The following is a 25,692-nucleotide window of genomic DNA, read 5'->3' as shown; positions in this document are numbered from 1 at the left end:
AGGCAGATGCTTTACCGTCTGAGCCACCAGGAAGGTATCATTTATTTTTTATTTTATTTTTACAATAGGTGTCATTTATTAAATGATTACAGTGTCTAGCATTTTCATATATCTTATCCCATTTACATATCTACAAGTAAGGTAGAGATTTTTACCCCTGTTTTGATGAAAGTGAAAGAGGAGAGTGATAAAGTTGGCTTAAAGCTTAACATTCAGAAAACTAAGATCATGGCATCTGGCCCCATCACTTAATGGGAAATAGATGGGGAATAGTGGAAACAGTGTCAGACTTTATTTTTTTGAGCTCCAAAATCACTGAAGATGGTGACTGCAGCCATGAAATTAAAAGACGCTTACTCCTTGGAAGGAAAGTTATGACCAACCTAGGTAGCATATTAAAAAGCAGAGACATTACTTTGCCAACAAAGGAAGTCTAGTCAAGGCTATGGTTTTTCCAGTGGTCATGTATGGATGTGAGAGCTGGACTGTGAAGAAAGCTGAGTGCCAAAAAATTGATGATTTTGAACTATGGTGTTGGAGAAGACTCTTTAGAGTCCCTTGGACTGCAAGGAGATCCAACCAGTCCATCCTAAAGGAGATCAGTCCTAGGTGTTCATTGGAAGGACTGATGCTGAAGCTGAAACTCCAATACCCTGGCCACCTCATGCGAAGAGTTGACTCATTGGAAAAGACCCTGATGGTGGGAGGGATTGTGGGCAGGAGGAGAAGCAGACGACAGAGGATGAGATGGTTGGATGGCATCACTGACTCAATGGACATGGGTTTGGGTGGGCTCCGGGAGTTGGTGATGGACAGGGAGGCCTGGTGTGCTGCGATTCACGGGGTCACAAAGAGTTGGACACGACTGAGCGACTGAACTGAACCGAACTGAACAGGTTAGGCAACAGAGGCTGAAAAGAGTTGGAGGAAATTTAGAAACTAGGAATAAGCATGAAGAAGCAATAAATTCCACCAACTTCATCTCCCAAAGACAAACCACTCTTAAACTTTGGAGGTACATCCTTCTAGACATGAGTACATTTTTGAAAATTATTTTCACACCACATATTCTGCCTTATTTCACTACATAATATTCCAGAATATTGAGGGAAGGGTTTTCTCACAGAGCTGGACAAAGACGAAAGAGGCTGCCTCGGTGAGAGTGAGCGTCTGTCGGGGGAGTGTGTGAGCGCAGCAGTGTTCACACACGTGACAAGGGCTCTCCTGGGGGCTTTTTATGAGTCTGACTCCCACCCCCACTCTTCCTGCCCCGGACTGTGAGGCCGTCCAAGGTTAGGACCAGGCTGAGTAATCTCATTTCCCTGTGCCCAGTTCAGAGAAGACTTGGAGACAGTTTGATGAATTGATCAGCATGAGCCAAGGGACTCAAAAGGGAAAATGAGAAGCAGCTGAGTCTGAAGTCTCTCTGGGCTGAATCTCTTGAGGAAAAGGAATTGTGACAGAAGTGTCCTGGCATGGGTTCTACACTTGGTGGCAAGTCCCTGCTCTCCCCTACTTACAAAATGGGGGTTGAACTGGCTTCCCTTCACACCCATCTGAGATAGCCTGGGTGAAACTCTGGGCCTTGTTGACAGAAAAGCCTTGAGGCTTTGGGATTTGAGAGTTGGGGCCATCTCCCACAGGGGGCCCTGAGCGCCACAGGGGTGGGTCTCCAGCCAAACTGGGCATCTGTGCTGTGTGACACACACTGAGTGCTCACTGTGTGGAAGGAAGACTTGAATGACCTGGCCTCGAGGAACCCCCTGTCACTGGGAGATGAGATGCCCCAAGAAAAAGATCATGGAAACACTGACCAGCTTTGAGGGGCTGTGTGTATCCCGGAGCCCTGGCTGGCAGTTTGCAAGCCTGTGCAGCCAGCCTCCACCCCTCTCCCCCTTGCAGAGTGACCTAGGCAGGCCCCACTTCCCTCGGTCTCTCCTGGCTCTGATCCTGTGACCCCATGAGCTCATCCAGGGCATTTGCTGTCACGTGGGCTGCTGAGCATTTACCCTGCCCTGGTGCTGGGCACTGCACTGTGGATAAAACAATGAAGGCCAACTTGGAGGAAGTGGGGCTCAGAGAAAGAGGAGCAATCTTAGGGTCCAGCAGCCCTAGTCTGGTGTTCTGAGCTTGGATTACTTGTCTCTAGGTTGTTTGAAGAGTGAATGGGTTAACATGTCAGGTTGACACACAGAGGGGGTTCCAAAAATTCCTGTTGTCCTGAGCAAGTTCTGAAAGTTGGGGAGACCAGGGTAGGCTCTTTCTTGGCCAGTGGGTGGGTAGTGGCAGCCTGGACTGTAGAAGATGCCTTGACCTTGGAGGGATGGCCTTGTCTTTGGGCAGTCAGGCCCATCAGCTGGCAAGGGTGCAGTTTATCTCTGTTTCTGGCAATGGCTGGACTTCTCTACCTAATTATCAACCTACCCAGGGAGATGCTAAAAGCAGTGCTTGTTCCTGGGCTTATGTTCAGTGGCCATCAAGAGGGCTCCATGGAGGAAAGTCTATTTCAAGAGCACATTAAATGCACAGAGAGAAATTAAGAAAAGAGACATTTGCAAGCGATGGGAAGGTAGGTCACATTGGGGGTAGGTCTACCTTCTTGGATGGATGTATGACTACTTGGGGCATACTTCAAACTCTCTTTAGAACAAAGTGATGTATACTGAATTACTCAACTGCTGAACTGATAGATTGGAGGCTTCCCCTCTCCTCCACCACTGTAGCTTTTCACAGTCACCAAATACTGCCGCATCTGATTTCTTAAGTCTTCCTCACCTCAGTGGAGTCATGGTTTTCCATTTTTCAGTTGAGGACACTGAGGCTCAGAGAGAGTATATGGCTTGTCTGAGGCCGTACAGCCAAAATCTGAATGGAAGTCCCAGGCCCTGGGTAGAGAGTCTGGGGATTCTGACTGGTGAGGATTCTGCCCAAGACAGCATGGGGTGACGAGAGCTTGGCTCTGGAGTTCTGCAACCAGATCCACCACCAAGTTACCACGTGTCTCCCGCCAAGTCAGATCAATTCCTGGGCCTCAGTTTCCCACTTGTATTGTGACCCTTAGAGTTATGCGGAGAATACTCAGGGCATTTATCTAAATGGGCAGTCCTCAAATGGACAGAAATAGTTACAGTTCCTGAGATCCTACTATGTGACAATATCACCCCATGTAATCTGTCCACTAAGGGAGGGCCATTGTCCCATTTTAAGGAGTAGAAGCCCAGACTCAGTGAGGCGACCTGTCCAGGGCCCCATTCTGAGTAGATCTAAGGACACAAGATCAATACTCCAGGCCTCACCACCTTTAGGGAGCCACAAACTTCCCCAGCCTCAGTTTCTCCATCAATAAAAGTGGAGCACTGGTGCCAGTCATATTCCAGGCCTCTCTGGGGCATGGAGGCACCTTGTAAAGCCGGGCTCCATGGAGACGGCGGCACAACACTCGGCGCCTGCCGGGGAGGGACGGCATCCAGGCCCTGGGGAGCCTGTGCTCCTGGCAGCCTGCCCGGCGCAGGACTTATGACCTCACCCTGGGGCCACCCTCTCCCCCTCCTTTGCTTTCTAGCAGGAGACAGCCACCCACATCCCCTCTGGGGGCTCATCCCCACCCCTCCTCTAGACCCTGACTCAGGTTGCTCACTGTCGGGTGTGGAGGCACAGTTGACCCGGAGCAAAGCTTGGGTGAAGGCAGACTGCCAAGCTTCCGTGAAAGCGCCGGCTTGCCCGGCACAGGCCTCCCCAGTTGCCAAGCTGATCTCCTGTTCCCTTAGAGCTCTTTTTTTTTTTTTTTTTTAATTTTTATTTATTTATTTATTTATTGGCTGCACTGGGTCTTCATTGCTGTGTGTGCACTTTCTCTAATTGCAGCAAGCGCGGGTTACTCTGTTGCAGTGTGTGGGCTTCTCATTGCGGTGACTTCTCTAGTTTTGTAGCACAGGCTCTAGGGTGCCCAGGCCTCAAGAGCTGTGGTGTGTGGGCTCAGTTGCTCCACGGCATGTGGGGTCTTCCCAAACCAGAGATCGGACCTGTGTCCCCTGTATTGGCAGATGGATTCTTATCCACTGGACCGCCAGGGAAGTCCTCCACGAGAGCTCTTGATTCTCCGGGAGCCAAGAGGGCTGGGAGTGTCATTCCCATTCTCCAGATGAGCAAACGGAGGCCTTAGGTGTGAAACATTCAGTGGCAGAGGCAGGAGGTAAACTGGGGTTGACTCCCAAACTTGGGATTTCATCTCAACTTGGCCTGTGCCATTCACCCCAGGAGTCTAGGGACAGCAAGGATGTGAGTCCAAAATCTGGCTTGGCCATGTGATTCTGGGCAATTGACTTCATCACTTTGGCCTTTAGTTTTCTTATCTGTAAAATGGGGATGACAATAGGACCTTCCCTGCAGGGCTGTGTGGAAATTAAACAGATAACACACGTAAAGCACTGATGGTGCTTGGCTCCTGCTAAGTGACAACCATAGTATGACCTCAGGACCAGCGTCTCCAGCCTCCCTAGGCCCTGAAGCTGTTGGAGGCTCTGGGATCATTCCACCGTTAGGTTAGGAGAAGAGACTGCTTAGCATTAAGCATCATGCAGGCAAGCTGAGTCTCTGAGCAGCAGAGTGACCCACAGTTCTCTGGGCTCCTGTTGCTGCCGCTCCAAGGCTTGGCTGCCCCTGGATGGCTCATTCCTGAGGGAGCTGTTGGGTGCATAGGCGGGCCGGGCTCTGGCTGCCCTGCCAGGGACTTGCTGAGCTGTTTCAAGCACAACCTTTCCTTCTCTGGAGACTTAATTTCTCCTCTTGTCAATCATGCTTATCCCTCACCTCCGAGGGGCCAGTCTGACCCCTCGGAGCCTCAGTTTCCCCATCTGGGAAGTGGGGGCATTGGTGTGATGCTGCCCTGTCTGCGTAAGCCTCCGAAGGATGACAGAAGTTTGTGTGCTCAGCCTGTGACCCTTGGGTCATCACCGCTCCTTCCCAGTAGCCTCCAGACCAGGTACAGTTCCCTGATGCCTGGCCACCTGGCGGGGGAACACGAGGCAGTGGAGAGCAGAGGCCCCATCCTGGCAGCCCCTTCCTGCTGTCCTGGATGTGAGGCCTATCAGCCCTGAACCTCTGAGAAAATGTTTAGTCAGTAATCCAAGCCTTGGCCACCTGCTTTCCCTGCAAACATGCAATTAATCACCTGGACACACTGCCCTTAGTCCAGCCTCAGGGACAGCGACGCAGAGTGGCCGGCCTTGCTGCCACCATGTGGGTGAGACAGCAGCTGCCACAGCACCCGGATAGGGCCAGAGGGGCCTTTTGAGTTTGTGCAGTCCAGCCTTTGACCTTGACCCTTTCGAGTCCAGAACGGCTTCAAAGCTTCCTGCACATTCTTGCTTGCACACCCACAGGGGAGGGGAGCTCAGTCCATCCCAAAGTAGTCCCTTCTGCTTTCAAGAGCTTGGCCTTTTAGCAATCTGAAATCAGTCCCTAGCTCCACTTCTGGTATCCTAGTCTGCTTGAGGGTCTCCTGCAAGCTAGCTCCCTCTCCCCAGGGCTTCCGCAGAGCTTTGGGGTTGGGGCCAAGGTCTCCCGAGCATCCTGTGCTCCCAGGCACACGTCAAGCACCTGTAGCCACCGTCAGAAATGAGGTAAGCAGACCTCTCCCTGTCCTGGCCCGAGCTCTGCACACACAGAGCTATATGTCATTGGCAAATAACCCAAATACATAAGTGTATTTGTGTGCTCAACCGCTCAGTTGCCTCCAACTCTTTGCGACCCCATGGACTATAGCCTGCCATGCTCCTCTATCCATGGGATTTTCCAGGCAAGAATACTGGAGTGGATTGCCATGCCCTCCTCCAGGGAATCTTCATGACCCAGGGATCAAACCCATGTCTCCTGCGGGCTCCTGCATTGGCAGGCACATTCTCCACTGCTAAGCCACCTGGGAAGACCCTAAGAAGTGTTTATTAAATCCCAACTGTGAGCCAGGTCCTGTGCTGGACAATGGGGACACAGGGCCACCAACATGGTCCCTGCTGTGACCAGACAGTCGTCCAGTGAAGATGAACTCAGGCCCCAGCCCCACCCACTACAGGCCCCAGCCTGGACTTGCCTCCTGTTCCCGTCCAGGCTGCCTGGCCACACCGGGGCTGCACCAGTGCTTTTCTGGGAGATTTCAAGTATAGCCAAAGAAGAAGAGAAGTAAAATAAGCCCCAGAGAAGAGTGGAGTGAACCGTCCTCTAGCTTAACCTTCAATCAAAATGAAGCCTATTTGCGTCTTCTCTACACCTCCCCCCTCCCCAAGTTACGTTGAAACCTAGCCGTTCCAGCTCTTCCTTGGCCCTGAGTCACCCACTAGACCCAAATCCAAGCCATGGCCCTGTGGGAGCTCAGGCATTACCTGCTCCTGCACGGACAGGACACATGTTCTTAGCGGGAGGGAGCCCTGCACCGAGGCCGTTTCTTCACTGGCCTTTAGGTGGCCCTTCTGTAGGATCCTGCCGCACCACTGCTCCCAGGGCCCCCAGGAATAAATCAAAGAAGAGCTTTGGCTCCGCATCCCTGAGGCTGATGAGGGCTGGCAACTCCTGCCTGGTTCACTTTCTGTTTGCATTTTCCCCAGAGACACGATCACTTAGGAACCTATAAATCCCTGGCAGGGCTGACGACCCAGGCAAGTATATAAATCGACACTTGTAAAAGTGTAACGGTCCCCTCTGGATGGCGCAGAGGGGCGTGTGCCAGAACTCCTCGGGCCATCCCCCAGGCCCTGCACTGGGATTCCCACTCTGTCTGCCCTGACTCTCTTGGCAGCCTTGGGCGAGCCACCTCTCTGAGCCTCAGTTCCTTCCCCTGCAAAGGACGATCCTTCCTTCACTTCCTTCCTCTGTAAAATGGGGCTGTCGCGCTTACCTTGCTGAGCACTTGCCGCAGTGTCTCACAGGCTCCATAGGAGCCATAAAGCATGGGCTGCAGCAGATTTTCTGGCAGGGTGTGTGGACAGAGCGCAGGCTGGACCCAGGAGGCTGGGATTCTCCCCTGCCTGTCACTGACCTTCTCTGTCACTTTGGACACATCACATCCCCATTGGGCCTGTCTCCTCATTTTTAAGATGAGGGACTGGTCAGGCAGTTGACATAACAAATACTTGTACTGTGCATGGGGTTCTATGCAGACAGGCCCATGTTTCCTTGCTCCCATCTCTCTGCTCCACTGATGTATGTGACAAGCATACATTGAGCACCTCTGTGTGCCCAGCACTGCCCTAGGAGCTGGGCAGTCAGCAGTGAGGAGGACAGGTCAGGACCTGCCCTCACAGGGCGAATGTCCTAGTGGGAACTTCCCCAGTCCGTTCCTCCATGGGCACAGGTGGAAGGCAGCATCTCAGGTACAAACCTGGCACATCACCCTGACTACTCCCTTGCCTGCAGCCCCATTCTCCATGCCCATTAGGCTGGACTAGGGGGTGTGGATGGAGGCTGGAAAGGGGTGCAGAAATGGAGTCTCTCTGGTCCTTTCTCCATCTATGAAGGTGGGAGTGGAGCGGGGGCCTCAGGGCCCTCTCAGCCCTGAGGGTCTGGGTCACAGGGAACCACAAGGGCCATCAGGAATAGAGGATGGAGAGGCGGGGGGAGTCCCTGGGTCTCCAGGTATGCACCCACCATCAAGGGGACCCTGGGTGCAAGGGGAGATCCTGAAACCCATTCACCCCACCTGGCAGGTGGAATTCAGGTTGAGGAAGGGGTCAGTGTCATGGGCTCCTGTCCCAGCAGTAGAAATAGGGCAGCTGGGGCTGCAGTGGCAGAGCAGCAGCGGGCCAGGTCGCCACCCCCACTCTGGGGTGCTCCTTCCTGCCCACCTGGGTCTGACTGCCTAGGACTCAACCAAATGGGCTCCATCTCGCACGGCTCTGGGGCTCCTGCCGGCTGCCCTGGGATTGAGGGGCAAAGGAACAGGCAGCGGCCTGAATGTGAGTGTGAGGGGAGTCACAGGCAGAGGGATCCAGCAACTCTGAAGTCACCGGAAGAGGCCTCGCCGTCACTTCCACTGTGAGGCATCTAGGCAGACAGCGTGTCAGTAGACACGCAATGTGGGAGGAGCTTGAAACTACTGGCTGCAGCCTGGTTTTCCACGGCAGAAGAAAACAAGCCCTGACGCACAGGGCTGGAGATTCCACTTTCCGACAGAGGGCGATCCGAGTTGACACCACACCCCTTCACCTAACCCCACTCCAAACACATAGAAATGCTGCATAAAATATTACTCAGGGAAAAACCCACTGGCTGCTCTCCCCAAAACCTCTCCCCACTGACCTCCTCTAGGTCTGCTTCTCAGCCCTCTTCTGCACCTTGGGCAAGTCCCCTCGGGCCCCTGGACCACAGAGAATCGGACAGGAGGAAGGAAGGAGGAAGCACATACAGGAGGATAGGGAGAGAGAGAAGACAGCCTCCTTATCTGGGGTCAGACCTCACAGCTTAAAGAGAAAGGGAACGAGAACACGGGGAAAGAGAAGCAAAGCCATGAATTCGGAGGAGTGGAGAAAGGGAGGAGGGAGAGAATTGGAGGAGGAGGGAGGAAAAGGATGCTGTGGAGAAACGGGAAGACAGGGAAAGGGAGCGGGGAGATAGAGGGAAGGGAGATGGGGGTCAGAGGGCCCCTGATGGAGACAGACCAGGCGCAGCGGAGGTGGCCAGTCTCAGCGTGGCCTGGACAAAGGCTAGGGCTGCCGGGCTGTCTGCGGGGCTGGGCGGGGAGGGCAGTGTGGTCACAGTCTCTACAGGCCTGTGGGTCTGCACTCTGGGTTCTTCTTAGGGGCCCCCTGGGCTAACTCAGCTCCACGGCCCAGAGAGGCTCCTCAGGTGAGAAGCACCACGGCCGCCATCTGACTCCAGTCCTCCTGGGGGTGTGGGGTGGGCAGCGGGTGTGCCTCCTCATAGGGGCAGTAATCCCCATGCCCTCGGTGCCCCTCTTGCGGCCGAGTCCCTAGCAGAGGGGGGCAGGGCTCAGGAGGGGCACGGATCATGGTGTTTTCTAAATAAGGGAGGCAGGGAGCCCTGGCCAGGGAGGGGCTCAGGTCCAGTCTCCCAGCAGGCCCTGCCCTGGGGTCCAACCTGCTGTTATGCACCCTTAGAACTGGAGGGAACCTGTGGTCTCAGGGCATCAGGACAGAGGGTCCCCCTGATGATGCCAGGAGGAGGATCAGAGGCTCCGAGGAGACCCCAGCAGGGCAGAGGAGCAATCCCTGTTCAGGGTCGTTCACGGAAGTTGTGACCCACGGAGCCCCATGGCGCACCGGCTCTGGGCCCCCGCCTGGTCTCCAGTCCCGTTCTCTCTCTCTGTCCTTTGTTTCTCCTGCCTTTGTCTCCTTTTCTCCCTCTCTCCATCTCTCTGAAATTAAATGGGATCCAACTGCCAGCTCCCTGTGTGTTCTCCCGCTCACGGCTCAGCCCTTTTCATTATTAATAAAAATATGTTCTCATTGTACAGTTTAATTCTGCTTATCTGGAGTGGATTAAGTGCTCACAATGACAAGCAGTATTGATTCCTGAGCATCCCTGTTAAAGGAATTTTGCCACGACCTAATTAGTTCCACAAACCCAGTGGGGGATGGGACAAGGGGGTGAGGGGAGCCTGGGTGGGAGTCAGAAGCCCCGGGTCCCCATCACACATGCTGATGTGATGAGTGACATTGGGCCCATTGCTCCCTGCGAGGGGCTTAGACTGGCCTGCCCTCTGGGAGGTTGGGGCCAGGAGAGGAGGTGGGGGCCAGGTCACCCCGAGTCTTCGAGGGGTCACAGGGGTGAGAGCATGTACTCTGGGGCCTGAGGCCTGGGTCAAGATCCCAGCTCAACATCTCCTGGCTGTACTGTAAGGACAGGTGACTTGACTTCACCGTCCTTCAGTCTCCGCATCTGTAAAATGGGAGGAACTGTCAGCCTGGCTGTGGCAGGAAACACATGGCCCTTGCAGTCTGGGGAAGCCAAGGAGGGTTCAACGAGGGATGACACACAGGCTGTGAGCTGGGTGTCAGGCTAACAAGTCAGGACAGTGCGGTGTCCTGACTTTCCTAAGAGTGGGAGTGATTCCAGCGCCAGCCCCTGACTGAAGTGGAGAATGTGGGCCATGTGAGAAGGCCCTTGACTTTCACAGGAAGACACGGGTCTCCAGGGGCACCTCCTCCCCCTCCCTGCCATGCTAGGCTCCTCATGGGCTGCAGACAGCCAGGAGCCAGCGGCAAGGGAGCCCGAGATAGGTCAGCCCTGGACAAGGGCAGGCAGAGCGTCCATCTGGTGTGAATGAGCTGACCCAGGAAGCCCACAAGCCGGCACACAGCAGCTGTCACAAGCCCCCATAGATTATGGGGCGGGATTGGCCACGCATCACGGGTTCTGCCCCACTTGGTTGGGTGGCCCCTCTGAATCCTAGTTACCTCTCTTCTTAAGAAGAGGTTGACTGGATCTTTGCATCTTGCTTTGCCTAAACTGACCATGCAGTATGAAAGGATGGCGTCCTTTTGACCTGGGTTTAGATCCCAGCTGCTCCTCTCACCTAAACTGGGATAGAAAGACCCTCCACAGGGCTGCTTCCCCGAGCAGGGGTGGTGTCGGGTGGAGGAGAGCCCTGCACACAGTAGGTGCTCAGTAAACATGGCCTCCTTTGCTTCACTTCACTTCAGCAGTGACATGGCAAAAATTTTCCTTGAGGATTTTTTTTTTAACCAGGTGACCTTCAGGGTGACGAGGTGAGACACAGGACGCTGTTCAGACACCTGCACAGGCCTGGGCTGCGGGGAGGGAGGGAGGGAGAGGAGGGCGGCGGCCTTGTGGGAAGGGAACCTTGGTGCCCTCAGAGCTGGCCTCCTCTCCCCATCCTCCTGAGCTACTCGGGGTGTGCGGGGCTCTATGTACAAAGGAGGTTCTCTGCACTTCCATCTTCAGGGGCCCTGCTTCTCTGCCCCTTGCCTGCCGAGGCTGTCTGGGCTCTGTCCCTGGAAGGCCTCGCCTGTTTACCCAAAGCCAGCTTCAGGAGTGAAGCATGTTTTTCCATCAACCGAGGAGTCAGTGCAGAGAGCAAAGGTCTGGGTCATGTTGGAATTCCAATTTCAGCCCCAGCCTTGGTCTGCCTGCCTGCCAGCGTGCATGAGCTTTTGCCTTTCACTGTTGTCCTGGGACCCGTGCTGGTGTCTGTAAGGCCCACAGCACACGCGGGACCATGTGACAGGGTTCCCACCGACAGAAGTCAGGGACCAAGCTGGGCTCTGCACCCCTGCCCCGTTACACCCTCCTGGTCTCAGCCTCTAGGCTGAATCACAAAGCAGCCCCCAAGTCTCGTTTCCAGTTTTTAATGTTTTTCTTGTAAAACCAAAAATATAAAACTGGCAGGGGCATGGAAAACAAGTTCTGTACAATTTATATACACGAGGTCTGTGATTTCAAAACCACTGGGGAGACAAGAGGAAGACACAGTCAAGGGATGTCACAGGTCACGGATCCTGACGGGCACCTCTGAGCACCTGGCTGGGGCTTAGAGGCTCACTCGTGGCCAGACCCGGCTGCGTTCTGGGGAGCAGTGGCCTGGCTGCTCCGGCTGGGTGCTCCGAAGGTGGGAACAGCCGGCCGGTGGCGGGGGGGTAGCATCGGCGGTGGAGGGCAGGCAGGTGTGGGCGGCATTCAGGTGTCTGTGTAGATGGAGGGGATGTGACTCAGGCAGTGGTCAAAAGCCCCGTTAGGGAAGAAGCCACAGTCCTCGGGGCCGCTGGACACGACGTCCTCAGATGACTGCGGTGGCAGCGTGGGGGGACACGGGGCCTCGGTCAGGGTCTCGTAGCCTGTGGATGTGGGGGACAGGGTCCAGGCTGGAGAACTCACACCAACCACGTGTGAGCAAACAGAACACACTCCTCCGTGTTCCCCACCTCCCGCCCACCCCCAGTACACCTTTGAGCAGGTACATATCCGGTGTACATGTGTGACACGTGTCCACTCACAGAGTATACTGTACTTGAACACATAGCCATATACCTGCACACAAGCACCATCATACAAAATGGCCCAAACTTGCTAATACACAACCATGCACACACATGTGTGCACACACACAAAGGAGGGATCACAGGAGGAGGACACGTGTGCACAGACAGGGCGTGAACGTCAGCACAAACGCGATGTGGAGCACACGTGCCAGGGAGTTCCTTACACACACAGCGGGCTCACACTGCCAGGAAGACCCTGTGCTGACCTTACATGCACATGCATACCCGTGTCCACACAGACAGGCCCCACAAACACGTGCAGAAAGAAGACATGTGCAGACCTGGGAGCATGTGTGTGAGCAGGGATACACAGGCTCACATGCAGATGACCCACAGGTTTGTGTGTACTCAGCTGTGCCTTGGTGCTCGTTCCCCCACCCCCTACTGCACGCCCACAGCTGCCCAAAGGGCCTTGGGACAGGATACCAGTCTCCCCTTTGTCTGGTGCCCCCATCCTGCCCAGTCCTTGTAGCTTCCAGCTAGCTCTGAGCCCTGAGACTGATCTGGGAATTTCTGGACCCCGCTTCTGATGCTCTTACTCCGACCAGGCCCTGTGGTCTGGGCCCGATTCCACCTGGGCTGTGTGCAGCCCTCCCCTCTCAGTGGGTTCTCCATCCCGACATGCACAAAGCACAGAGCACAAGAATGGGAAGGAGGCACGCAGGACAGGCTTACCTGGGGCAGGTAAAGGTGCACTAAGGCCATGACAGCCGTTGGGCCGCAGCAGGGTTGAAACCATGGGCCTCCCCCGCCAGTCCGTCCCCACTGGCGGCCTGCTCAGCCAACCGGTAGCAGTCACCATAGGGGAAGCAATTCTGGATGGAGTGGAAGCTGCCCTGGTAGCCTGCAGGGGGAGGCGGCAGGGGCTGCATTCAGAGGGAAGATGCCCAGAGAGGGAGGAGGGGACCGTCCCGGTCCCCGCTGTGCTGCTCAGCCTCCCGCACTGTCCTGTGGGCCTGGTGGGTGTGAACGGGAGGAGAGAGCCCCAGGCCAGAGGGCCTGGAGGTGCCGGGGGTCCCACCCTAGAGAGAGCTGAGCAAAGTGCTGTCACATGGCTGCATCTGCCGACAGTGCTTGGAGGGCAGGGACTCGGGGTCCTCCATGCCTTTCTGCTCTAAGATACCCCATCGCTCACAGCTCCTCCAAAGAGCCAGCCATCCCCACCTCCAGTCACTGCTCCCCATGATGTTCCCTTTGATGCCTGGTGGATGGGACAAACTCTTTCTCACCCCTCATGACAAATTTCCTCCTGGAAGAGACCCCCAGTGAGGCACATCGGGTCACCTGTCTCTCGCCTTCTCCCAGCGTGGCCCTCGTGGCAGCCACCATCCCAGGTACCTGACTGCCACCCAGAGAGCCAGTGTCTCCTTCCTCTCACACAGCCCAAGCGGGAGTCACTGGGTATATCTGCAAAGGGCCCACTCCATCCCGGCCAGAGCTTACCTTGAGGGCTGGGCAGAGGCTGGGGAGGAGGGCTCTGGAAGGGCGGGTAGGGTGGCTTGCTGGGGAGTGTGGGGAAGGGCTGGCCCCCCGGAGAATGGCTCTGGGAGGATGGTGGCAATGGGGGTGGCCCAAGCCCCTTCAGTGGACTGACCATGGGTGAGAGGAGGCCAGGTCCCAACCTGGAGAGAAGAGAGACAGCCAAGGTTCATAGAGGTTGTCCAAGTTAGTCCCAGACACACAGCACTGATCTCGTGGGTTCTGTGAGGGTAAAATTAAATAAAACAATGAAGACACAGCAGCCAGGATGATGTCAGAAACATTCTTAGCCACTCCATGAATCATCAGCATTATCATCAAGATGAAGGGAAGGAAAACTAGCAGTTAGGCCTGTTGTCCAAGTTGGGCTTTAGTCTCCTGCATGGTGTACTTTTAGGGATTTTCTGTCTACATCTCTCGCCATCTCTCCTCCACTTGCATACATCCTGTGATGGGGGACTCACCACCTCCACTTGTACAAAGCCTGAAGGAAGCTCACATTCTGGAATAAGACCACAGTGGCTAACAGTTGCTGGCCCTGAACCCAGATGAGCCCTGGCAGGATGTCTAACCAGGCTGCACATCACTGGACATCAGGTCCCTTCCTTGTGCCACCTTCCTGAGCCCTTGAGGTCTGCTCACGCGAACCACAATGACTCTGGGGTCAGGGGGACTGGGCTGAAGGCTCACAGCCTCTGAACTATTTACGTGCAATGATTGCAGAAAGACAGAGAGTGTGGAGGTTCAGAGTCTTTAGTTTCTTCTTTGCATTAATGGCTATGTTGGACCATTCATGTTAAAATACCCCATACACTCACTGTCATAGCTCCATGTAACCTCTCCACGCTAGCCATGCTATCCCTGCCCACCCTCTAAGACTTGAGGAAGCATGACAGACCAGTGTCTTTCTCGAAACGGAGAAAGGAGATCTGGGGAGAGGCTGGTGGTCTTCACATCTGTAGTTCTGCAGGGTCCCCATCTGCTCTCTCTTAACGCCGGCCTCCTGCTGTCCCTGCCCCTGTGATGACACTGCATTGTCATCATTCCAGCGTCTGGGACACGCACCCCTGTGACTGTGCTGAAGACAGCAGAAGAGGGCTTCCGCACTGGGACCCTGGTCCCCAGGCCAGGATCGGAAACACTGGAGGTCCAGGCCAGCCTCCTGAAGTTAATGAAATGATCCTCTTCAAGGCTCCATGAGTTAACCGTCATTATCACCATCATTAATATTTCTAAGCCTGTTCTCACAGGGTCATCAAGTGGGTCTACAACTGTGCTCTAGAAACTGTGGAGGGCGGTGTACAAGCCATGTGTCCTCAAAACCAGTTCTCTGGGCCGAGGCTGAGCCCAGGCATGGCCGGAAGGGTGGCCCCTCCCCCCTCCAGCCTGCTGCGTGGTACCCTCCTGTCTTATGCCAACCCCATCCTGGCACCCACACCCCAGCTCTTCCCCTACTTCCTGTCCATCCTCTCTATTGGGAGAGACCCTGTGGGGAGGGCCAGGCCTGGTCTTCTCAGTCACTCCCTGCTCAGCACCAGGCCTGGCACACAGCAAACAGCTGATAAATAGTAACAAATGGGTTTCTGAATCACTCAACTACAAAATCCAGAGATTAACAGCACGGCAGACTTTTAAGGAGAACCAGATCTGAAGGGGAAAAAACATGCATTTTCAAAGTTTGTTTTTCCTGTCTCAAACCTGCCATAAATTCACATTTGCCACCTTCACAGCCAGTGAAATTAAACAGAACACGACTCTCTCCGAAGTGGACGGGGAGGCTGAGGTTCTACCGCTCTACCTGAACTCTAAAGGAAAAAAGATCGTCTGGAGCGCCTCTTCTGAGTCATGCAAATGATCCCTAAATCAAATATTTTTGCTTCAATTGGAACCTATAAAAATTAATAAAAACCTCACTGGCCTGGCAGACGAGAGCTTCATACCTCGTACATGGCCGGGGAGGAAAAAAAAAAAAACCACCCTATTGGGCGTCTTCTCTGAGCCAGGGTAAATAAATTTGGTCATGAAGTCAGGCCCTCTTAGCATATTTTTGAGTGAATCAGATAATTCTGTCAAGCTATTTAACGTCCCAGCAAACCGCCGGGGAGCCACGAGTGGCCTTCCTTGTTGATTTTGGCAGGAAAGGGAGGCTGAAGGCTTTCCCCCCTTCCTTGCCTCTTCTCAGGGGCTGAAAAAAGAAACCCATTCAAGCTGGGCCCGGTCCTAGTGTCAGGCATGAGGGCCCTTCTCTCAGGCAGCCCCGGGGGAGCCTGGGCGCCTGGCTGGTGGGGATGGCTTGCCTGTCGCTCCCGCAGGCGCGGGTGGCCGGGCGGGCTGGGGGTCCCGTCTCAGTCTTGTCATCACTCTGCCTCTCGCTGCAGGAATTCTTGATGGGCACTTACGCAGGCAGCAGGCAGGTGATGAATGAGGCGGAGCAGAGTGCACAGGCCCAAGTGGGGAAAGGCCTCTGTGGTTTATTTGTCTTTGGCTGGAGATGTTTGGGGGCTGGCTGTGGGTGAGCAGGTGGCCGGAGCCGGTTGGTGGGTGGGTGAGTGAGGGACAGGAGGCTAGTGTCCATGGAGCCTATACCAGATGACACATAAAATATCAGGCTTGTGTACCTGATCCTCACCACTTTCGCAGAGAAGGGTATTTTAATGCCCATTTTACAGATGAGGAAGCTAGGCTCCAGGAAGACTTGATTTTCTGGGTTCCCCTTGGTGCTCCATCAGGCTGCCTCTTTGTGGCTCTTTGGCATACACAGCCAGACTTCCCTGCTCCGTGAACATCTAGGGCACACCCTGCATGCCCATGGGTTCACCTCTGACAAGCTCTCCTCTCCCAACCCGGCCAGACTGTCCTCAAGTCCTGCTCACTCCATGGGACTCTCGCCTGCTGGGGGTCCCTCCTCCCTCCCACCGGTGCTGGCTTGAGCTGCCATTCACTCACTGTGGACACTGCAGTCCAGCCCCACACTGCAAGCTGTGTCTTCTCATCCCCAAACCTGACTTGCTCACTGCTCAACACCTTGCAGACAAGTCCTGTCATAGGCCTCGTGATCTGGCCCTGGTGACCTCTCTCCTGACCGTGTCACCCCACATGAAGGTCCAGGCTTCCCAGAACACACTACGCTCTCACCACACCTGCCCTTCCTCCCAACCTCTCCACTCCTACTTAACCTTGGAGGCCCCGCTTAGCATCACCTCCAGGAAGCCCTCCCTGATATATTCCCCCACTGCACTGGGTTCTTCTCTGGCTTTCCACAGCCTCTTCTTTCTTCCCAGAGGGTTACTCGCCCAGTGTGGGAAATCCCTGTAGGTCTATCACAGGGAGCTTCACCAGGGCTGGGGGAATCAGTGGCCCCATACCAGGGGATCAGTAACTGGACACTGAGAGAAACAGGTGAGTGAGTAGCAGGAGGAGCACTGGACAACAAACTGGGTAATGAACTCAGGCCAGCGGCCCCAGGCACAAGCAGGCCAAGGCCAATGCCAAGGCTTCGACCTTGAGAAGGAAGGACAGGGGAGGAGGAAGGTGGTGGGATCAGGCTTCGGGGGACAAGATTGCTCAAGTCTTGCTGTTGATGAGCAAAAGTAGCAAGAAGGGTAGGGGGAAGGGCTGTGAGGCTTCCCTCTACTCATTTGCAAGGAAAAGATTTCCCAAGTATTAGGTGCCAACAATTAACACATTCTTTGTTTCTAGACAATTAAGTGACCACAACGGGAATCACACTGAATGGAGGAAAAGGCCCCCTTCCTGAAGGGGTCCTGCAGTAAAGCCTTCTGGACAGCCCCGGCCAGTGGTCACAGCTGCAGGGCCAGAAGTGGGGACGAGGCCTAGGTGGGCATCTACAGAGTGGGTGGTGGGGGCAAATAATCTGCTCACCAAACACACAGTACAAGCCAAAGAGAAGTCAGGGTGAGGCTCCCAAGAAGGCCTGGGTGCAGCAGCCCAGCCCAGAGGGTCTGGGTCAGGGTCAGGGGTAGGGGGTATGCAGCACCTTCCTGGGGCCGCCCCCACTGGGGAGGGGACGGGGCACGAGGTGAGGTGCCAGGAAGCCCCATGATAATATAATCCACCTGGTAGGATGCCTGTGAGGCAAGGAGGAAATTGTGCCCAGTGAGTATTTGGTACAGAGCACAGTACTCAGTAGGTGCTGCATAAATGCTGGCTACCTTCATTATCAGTAACAACCATTTAGAGTGTGGGATGCCTGCCCTCACCTGCCACCCGTGCAGGTGCCCATCTGATGCCCCAGAGGAGGAGGACTGGCTTGCTATACATACCCATCCCGGGTGCTCTCAGCCGTGGGCAGAGGGGACAGATGGTGGTGGGAACTGGTGGTGGAGTCCAGTGGGTGGTGCCTGGAAGGGACATCAGGCATAGAGGGCAGGATGCTTGCTGCCAGCCCATTATGGGGGGTGATGGAGCCAGGATACATGCCTGTAGGGAAGCAAACAATTATCACTGGACTTCGGCTGCTCCCTAGAGACGGCTGTAGTTACCCCAGGAACTGTGTGCCTGCTTATGGAGAGAGAAAGACAAGAAGCGAAACCAGCAAAGTTGTATTCCTAGATGGTTAGGAGCAAAGACGGGGGAGATAATGGCCCCACTGTGCTCTGTTCATGCTGTAGCTGAAGGGTTTTGTGTGGCGCTGAGGTCCATGCTGAGCACAGAGGTGGGCTGACATGGGGCTGTCAGAGGTGTGGGGTGGTTGGACCCTGTGAGAGAGAGAGAGAGAGAGACAGAGAGAGAGAGTGTGTGTGTGTGTATATTTACTGGGGCAGAGGCAGATTTGAATGGAGTAAGCCGCCTCAAATCTCTGGAGCTGTTCTGGGAAAGAAGGAGCTTGCTCCATGGAGCCCCAGTAGACAGAGGCCCTGGGATGAAAGGAAGCTTGAGAGAAGCAGACTGGAGCTCAGGCAGACTTGCGGTAGGGTCACAGGCTGCCCTTGGAGAAAATGAACTGCCCGTCCGCAGAGGTGTGCGAGGAGAGCCTGGATGTCTGCCGTGAGGGGTTCCAGAGACAGGATGGCTGTGCTAGCTGGATGGCAGGTCAGCCTGGGAAAAGGGATGCCACAGACGGTTGTGTAGGATGTACACTGTAAGAGAATCTCAACTGAGCACAGGTGTCAGCCGTGCTCGAGTCTCAGTTTCTAAACCTCTGGAAGACGCCTGCAAGTGGGACCACCTTTTATCACCTTTTACTCCCTAGGGTTTTTCCCTTGTTAAGAAGACAGGTTGGCTAATGAATCAAATGGGGGACACATCTTGCTCAGGGAAGGGGGGGGTCAACATGTGTCATGACTGACACATGTCAGTCACATGTTGCTCCAGGGACCCCACTGAGGGCCTGAGAGTAGTGACCAAGGCCAACGCTTCCCAAAGACCTTCACAAGGAACCTGAATTAAGACAGGAGAACGAGTCCTTCCTCTGGGACTGGAGCCTGAGGAGGTCACAGCAAGGGTTGCAATTTTTTGATGTTCCCTATTTTATCTGAAAAAATGGGGCCAATTTTGCACCCCCTCTTTAATCTGCCACATTTACTGATTTCCATAGAAATTGACATAATTTTCCCAGAAATCAATTCATCAAGTTGATGCCCTGGGAGGACTCTGTGGACCTGTGGACCAGGCCCTGAGCTGCACTGAGGCTGCATCAGGTACTCAGCTGTTACATTCTGAGTGTCACTCTGGTCATCCTGGATCCACACTCAATGCTCTCAGCACCGCACGAGGACCACTGGAAAACAGACCACACTCTTTTCATGGGTGAGGTCAAGGAGGAACTTTTCCTTTCTCAACCCCTTGGTTGGGGTTCCAAGACTAGCCCATCCCAGGCCTGCGATTCAGGGAACCACTACCAGGAACTGAGCAGGACAAGGGCAGGGATTGCACGCTCAGTGCCTTAGGTGGCACAGCAGGGAGCAGAATAAGTGAACTGGCAGGGGATAATGATAGGAAGTGGTGGGGACTATGGCACCGCATAGTTTGTAGACCAAAAACAGTTTGCAACCCTGGCCTAGAGTTAGAGCAATAGACATTCAATGGAGGGGTTATATTAGGTGAAATTCTACTCTTCAATAAATGTATTATTATTGACAACAATTCATTAAGAATATACTTACACATCAAGGTCTTTTCCCACACTATCAAGTTTAAGCATCTCAACAACTGTCAATTTGGGGAGATAACATGATCTCATTTTAAGATGAAGAAACTAAGTCTTAAGAACTGCAGTAATTTGCCAAAAGTCATGCAATGGGCAGCTAATCAGTCCTCCCAAATGATACCAAGAGAAAGTTCATTTAAAGTCAGGCTCCGGCTCAGGCACTGGCCCGTCAGGCTAAGGGCCTCTGGTGCAGGCTCCATTGCCAGGCTGTGAGACCCAGGCTCTGAATGGGCTCTTGAGGGCCCTCTGCCTCTCAGCCCCAGTCCCTCCTGCCCCGTCTCGGGCATCTCTGCTCCCATGGACACCACCAGCCATCCGTCCATCTGCCTCCTCCCCCAGCCACACATCCCTCCCAGCGTGGCCAGGACGGCACAGGAGGGGGGCTTCTGCGGACAGGGCCTGGCTCAGCGCTGCTCACGCCTTGTTGCACTCACCTCTCTCTGCGGCACCTCCTCGCCTGCCATCTTGAACCAATTTGGAGGCCTGACAGTTGGGAAGGCCTAGAGTCCTGATAAATCCTGCTCCCTTTCCCTCAGCCGTGCTGACCTCATGCTTCTCACGTCCTCACTGCCCATCTCGTTACCTGGGGCGGCTTGAAGGAGGCCTGCCAGGTAAATTCCTGAGGGTTTCCTGTGAGGAGAGCTGGTCCTTCCTGATGATAGGCAAGCTCAGGGGGGCTTCACACAGTCAGGCAGTGAAGATTGGAGGCCGCTCTCACCAACCCCTCCCTAACCTCACCCCTCTGTTCTGGACTCTTCTGTCCACACCTTCCCTTGCTTTTGCCCGGCCCCGGTCCAGGTGCCTCCCTGTCCAGCCCCCGAGGGCAAATATACAGTGGGCGACTGAGTGTGTGAACCAGGCATGTTGAACATGTGGACAGACAGTGGGCAGGAAGGAGGGAGCCACCGTTATCGTAAGGAGCAGCAGGGGTGGGGATACCATAGGGCTGGCCCGTTCATTCTCTCCCCAGAACGCACCACTTCAGGCTGTAAGTCAGCGTCATCAATCATCAGCCATGAGCGCTTAACCTCTGGCCCTAACATCTGTTCCCAACTGTGCCTGAGGCATCCGCTGTGGGGTCTGCAGGAGAACCTGATGGCCCCGGGGGGACAGGACTCCTGGGCTTGGCTGGCTGGCCCTTTTCTCCCTGCAGTGCTGGAAGTAGCTCGAGCACGGGACCCGCACAGAGTCTGGAACACAATAGGTGCTCAGTATGGCAGGGTGGAGCAGAGGAACCTGGCAGGTTCAGTGTGTGGGGTCGCAAAGAGTCAGACACGACTGAGCATGCGGGTGCGCGCGCGCACACACACACATACACACACCACATGGCATAGGCAGCAGACAGCATGTTAAGGGCATGGCCTGCAGCCAAATGGCCTGGATTCAAATCGGCCTCTGCCATTTACTAATTGTGGAACCTCAGCAAAATGTTACTTTAGCTCGCAAGGCTTCAGTTTCCTTGTCTGGAAGAGAAAGTGCATGCTAGTATGTACTTTATGAGGCTGACATGAGGATTATGTTAGTTAACACATACATGTGCAGTCCCTAGAACAGCTCCTGCACATATTCAATAAACGATGGCTTTTGCATTATCATGAGATGGATGAGTAAACAGCTACTCTTCTCCTTCACTGTAAGCAACAATAATAATGACAAAATTCTCCATCACATTGGTTTTATATATGTAATCATATCCACAATCACATTTGTTGTCACAGCAGATTTCTGGGTGGGCGGGGGCCGTTGGGAAACTCAGGCTCAAGCAGCGGAGACGCTGCTGACCCACTGCTAGAGCAGGCCTGGGCAGGCTTGGTGCTACCCCACTGCCCCTCCCATCCACAGTGCTGCCTCAGTGACTGCTTCTCATCTGCAGCATGGGCTCACTGGGGACTGGATGAGATGATGCTGTAAAGTGACCAGCCTGAGAAGGTGCTCAAGAGATGTTGCTGGTCCTGACTGCCCTCCCTGAGACAAGCCTTGGGCTGATACCTGAGAGAACAGGCTTCCAAATGGGATCTGTTGCTGACCTTCCTGGATGACCTTAGGTCAGTCCTTTTCCTTCCCAGACCTGAGATCTCCCGTGGTAAAAACAATGCACCTATAGGACTTCTGCCCCTCTGTCCCAGGGCAACCACTGTTAACCAGTCCCAGCCCTCTTTCCTGCTAAGCCTCAGAAGCCTTCTCAATACAGAGCTCCAGCTCCAGGCAGCTGGCACTTGAGACACAAACCTTCATCCCTAGACTGGGTCAGCTCTAGGGCCTCTTCTCTACTAGGGTCCCTGTATTTTAGCAACTTTGACCCTGTAAGGTGCAGCCATGGCAGAAGGGACCCCTAGTTGGAGGGAGGTGGGTATGGTCCCTCCTCCATGGACCCATTCTCCTGGGTTATCCTCACCCTTGTGGATCTGTCTGAGCACAGACCTGTGAAGGGCTGCCTAGAGAAAGGGAAAATACCTTCTTTTCCCAAGGCTATTTGGTAAGTGCTTTGATAGAGTTTTAAACATGCTGCAACTTTAAGGCTAAGGGGGAAGAATTTTAAAAAACTAGAAAATAAAAAATGTTTAAAATGGTTGGGGTAATTCAAGAAATCCCAGAGGATGGGAAAAGCTTTCTGCTCTGATACTGTGGTTTTTTCAGGGGGCAGGGAAAGGGGCAGAGCAAAAGAATTGTCAGCTGGAATCCAGGGGCTACACTGCCCTTTGCTGGGCTGGGTTCCCAAGAAGCCAGGAATTCCAGCCGGGGCCTGAGACCTGCCCCGTGGCCCACGGCTGCTGGGAGGGGCAGACAGGCTGCCTCAGCTACACCGGAGGCTCTGAGCGTCTGGATGGATGGGTGGCAGGGTCCCAGGGCCCTGGGGGGGCCCTATCTTATGATGAGCTGGAAGCAATTACAGCCAAGCTGCCCATCCTCTCAGAGCTTCGGTTTTCTCTTCTGAAGCAGGGAATCGTGGTGGGGAGTACATGGGACTTTAAGTTGGGGCCCAGGCATGAACCCTGAGGTGGGTCCTGAAGAAAGTGCGGGACCTGTTGTAGTGAAGGTGCAGGGAGTGGAGGCTGGCAAGGTGTGTACAGTGGTTCCCGGGCAAGAGGGAGGCTGGTGTGTGCAGGGAACCTCGTCCAATGTGCCAAGCTTGGGGCAGGAGGCCACCAGGAATGCCTAAGCCCCAGGAGGCCGGGGAGGAGCCTGGACTTCATCCCACAGGCAATGGTGAGTCACAGAGGAGTGGGTATGAAGGAACATAGGCCTGGGGAGATGAGCTGCAGGGCAATGAAGGTCCAAGGAGTGGGTGCCTCCAGCAGGTCGTGCCCACGTGGCCCCTGCTGCCCATGGAGCACAGCCATCTGCCTGCAGGGCTGGCTGCAGAAAGGGCTCCCCCTCGGCCCTGCCTCCCCGCTTGCCTACCTGGGAGCAGTTCCTGGCCTAGGGCGCGGCCACCCTTCCCGTCGCTGGCAGCCAGCTGTGTGGACGTGTGGAGCTGCTGCAGGGCCAGACACTCGGTCAGGACGTCAGCCTCAGCGTCAGGGCCTGTGTGCAGCTGGGGAGTGAGCAGAGGGAGAGAGGGGGTTAGCACGAGACCACCTGCCCCCCAGCAAGTCTCACTCTAGGGGACAGGGCAGGAAGGACTGTGGCTCCAGGGCACGACCCCTCCTTCACTGCCCCTCAGACTCCTCAGCTGTCAAATGGAGCTAACTGTGGACACGGTGAGAGTGGTGCTGGTTCAAGGCTGAGAAGCAGATGCTAAGACGAGACTGAGCATGCAACAATTTTTTAATAGGTGAGGGAGAGCTGGGCATGCTGGGAAAGCCACCAGACAGAACGAAGAACGGAGGGAGAGGAAGTTGGTGGGCGCTTCCTAGACTGGGAGCCCAGGGACCAGGGAGTCCTCAGGGCACCTAAGTCTGCTGGAAGTCGGTGGGGTCCCAAGTCTCCCAGGAAGTGGTCTGGCCTCACATCCCTCCAGGGCCTCCCGGGCTCCGTCACTAGCTGGGAGCCCCCGCTGGGGGCGTGGCCTTGGCACAGATACCAGGAGGGCACCGAAGTGCAGCAGCTGGGCCTCCCAGGAGGCTGGAGGTCTGTGGGGCAGGTTCTTGGGCCACGACTGGTCTGACTGACACTGGGGGAGTAGGATACAGCAAATGTGCAGTAAGAGTCTTTCCCTCCTTCCTCCCCACTCCCATCTCTCTTCCTTCCTGGCACAAAATGCAGCAGAAAGAGTCCAGGGCTGGGGACAGAAGACCTGGACCCCCATCCTGCTCCATTTCTTCTCACTTCCTGTGTGACACTAGACAAATACCTCTCTGACTCTCCCTTCCCGCCGTCCTAAGCAGCAATAATCACCCCTCAGGCCAGGCTGCTGAGAGGAGTGACGAGAGGACAGGTGTGAACAACGGTTGGAGGTGTTGGGTGAAGGGCTGGCTGACTCCACTGGCTGAGTCCCCCACGGTCACGAGACGGTGGGCCCGCTGAGTCGATACCTGGCCTTGAGGGTGTCGGCTAACAGCACACTGGGGTTGGCAAGTCTTTGGCCAATCGTGCTCAGCTATCCCTAAATACAGACTTGAGCTTGACTCCTCAGAACGTCTTCACATCTCCAACTCGGACCAGACGGGCACAGGGGTCCTCGAGTGATGAGGGGTTGTGCACCGGGGTAGGAAGGGTTCTTTCTCCCAGGGAACTCCCAAAGCTGACCATCAGAGGCCTGAAGATTGACTCGTCCAGACCCTCATTTTAACTGGGACAAAACCAACCCAGAGAAGGCAACAGCCTCGTGGCACGTCACACGACAGCTGGGAGTCAGCCCGAGGGTTTTCCACCCTCCCAGGCCCACCGGGCCAGCACCCAAACCCGCCGGGCCAGCACCCAGACCCGCCGGGCCAGCACCCAGGCCCGGGGAAGGCATGCCTAGCCTCCTGAAGGGCTCTCGGCTCCCTGACCCAGCAGCTGTTTTCCATGTAAATTAAGTTTCTGGCAAAAGAGGGCCAAGGCATGTTCTTGCAGACCGCAATGTCGATCGGATTAGGAGCAGCGGGAGAGGAGAATTAAGGAAGAAAAGCATTTCTAATTCTCTCTGAAACGCAGCAGGGCTGCCAAGGAGCTGTCATAATACAAGGGTCGCTTTACCCAGAAAGATACATCATCCCCGATGGCTTTTAATGGATGCTTATTGTTGGGAAGTTTGCAGATCTGCGGCCCCAGGTCCCAGGGGCTCAGCACGAGCCAAACACGGGGCCTGGGAAAACCAGGGCAGGATTCTGGTCCTTGGGCATCAGTCCGCTCAGGACAGAAGCCTCCCTGGCGTGGAGCCCGGGCCATTCCCTGTCCCTGCCCAGGCTCCTCAACCTGAAAGCGGTGGACAGAGCTCGTGCCCTGGAAGCAGATGGGTCTGGCTCTGTCCCTCCCACACCACACAACCCTGGGCAGACTTGTTACCTCTTTGAACCTCAGTTTCCACATCTCTAAAATGGGGAGGAATCTCCCACTTCCTAAGATTATAGTGAGGCCTAGATGAGATACAGCCTGTGAAGCACCAGATTCATCCCTCCCTTCTCAGGGTGAATGTGGTTGTGCTGTGTTCACCGCAAGCTTACAGCAAATGCTGTGATCACACTTCCTCTGCTCTACAGCTTCCAGGGGGCTCCCGAGCCAAGCTGTCCCCTCCCCATTTTCTTTGCCACTGAGGTCTGCTTGCTCCTAGCACCCCATTTCTGTATACCCCTACCTCCTGGATTATACAACAGTCTACTTCTCCAGCCTCTAGGCCTTTTCCTGCCCTCTTTACACTGTATCCACAATTCTGAGAACACTGCTTGGAGAACAGGAGCTGCTCCTGAATCCCGCTAAACAAATTAATGGGGTCTTCCCACTCTGTCCTCCTCTGTCACACTGATGGCTCAAGATTGGCCTCGTGTTTCTCTCCCTGCCACACACCCTCCCTGGCACTCAAGGACCTGTGGCCCCAGTGGTCCTTGGGAGATGTGGCTTAAACCCAGCCAGGTAAGGTCCTGCCCCGAGTTGCAGTTCTGTCCCTCCGACCGC

At 55.0% G+C, this 25,692-nt stretch overlaps 1 protein-coding gene across 1 annotated transcript in view; it reads right to left on the bottom strand.

Annotated features, from left to right (window-relative positions):
- Window positions 1–11,309: 11,309 nt before the first annotated feature.
- Window positions 11,310–25,692, bottom strand: part of GLIS1 (GLIS family zinc finger 1) — a 239,582-nt gene continuing 225,199 nt past the window's right edge. Inside the window, 6 exon segments of the mRNA XM_020871407.2 lie at window positions 11,310–11,804; window positions 12,684–12,732; window positions 12,734–12,852; window positions 13,452–13,630; window positions 17,771–17,927; window positions 23,059–23,191. Of these exon segments, the coding sequence (XP_020727066.2) occupies window positions 11,647–11,804; window positions 12,684–12,732; window positions 12,734–12,852; window positions 13,452–13,630; window positions 17,771–17,927; window positions 23,059–23,191 (795 nt within the window). The 3' untranslated portion in view covers window positions 11,310–11,646.

Source organism: Odocoileus virginianus, chromosome 5, assembly GCF_023699985.2.
Source record: "Odocoileus virginianus isolate 20LAN1187 ecotype Illinois chromosome 5, Ovbor_1.2, whole genome shotgun sequence".
NCBI classification, from domain to species: Eukaryota; Metazoa; Chordata; class Mammalia; order Artiodactyla; family Cervidae; genus Odocoileus; species Odocoileus virginianus.
Note: the sequence above shows the minus strand (reverse complement) of the source record. Positions and strands in the feature narration are given on the sequence as shown.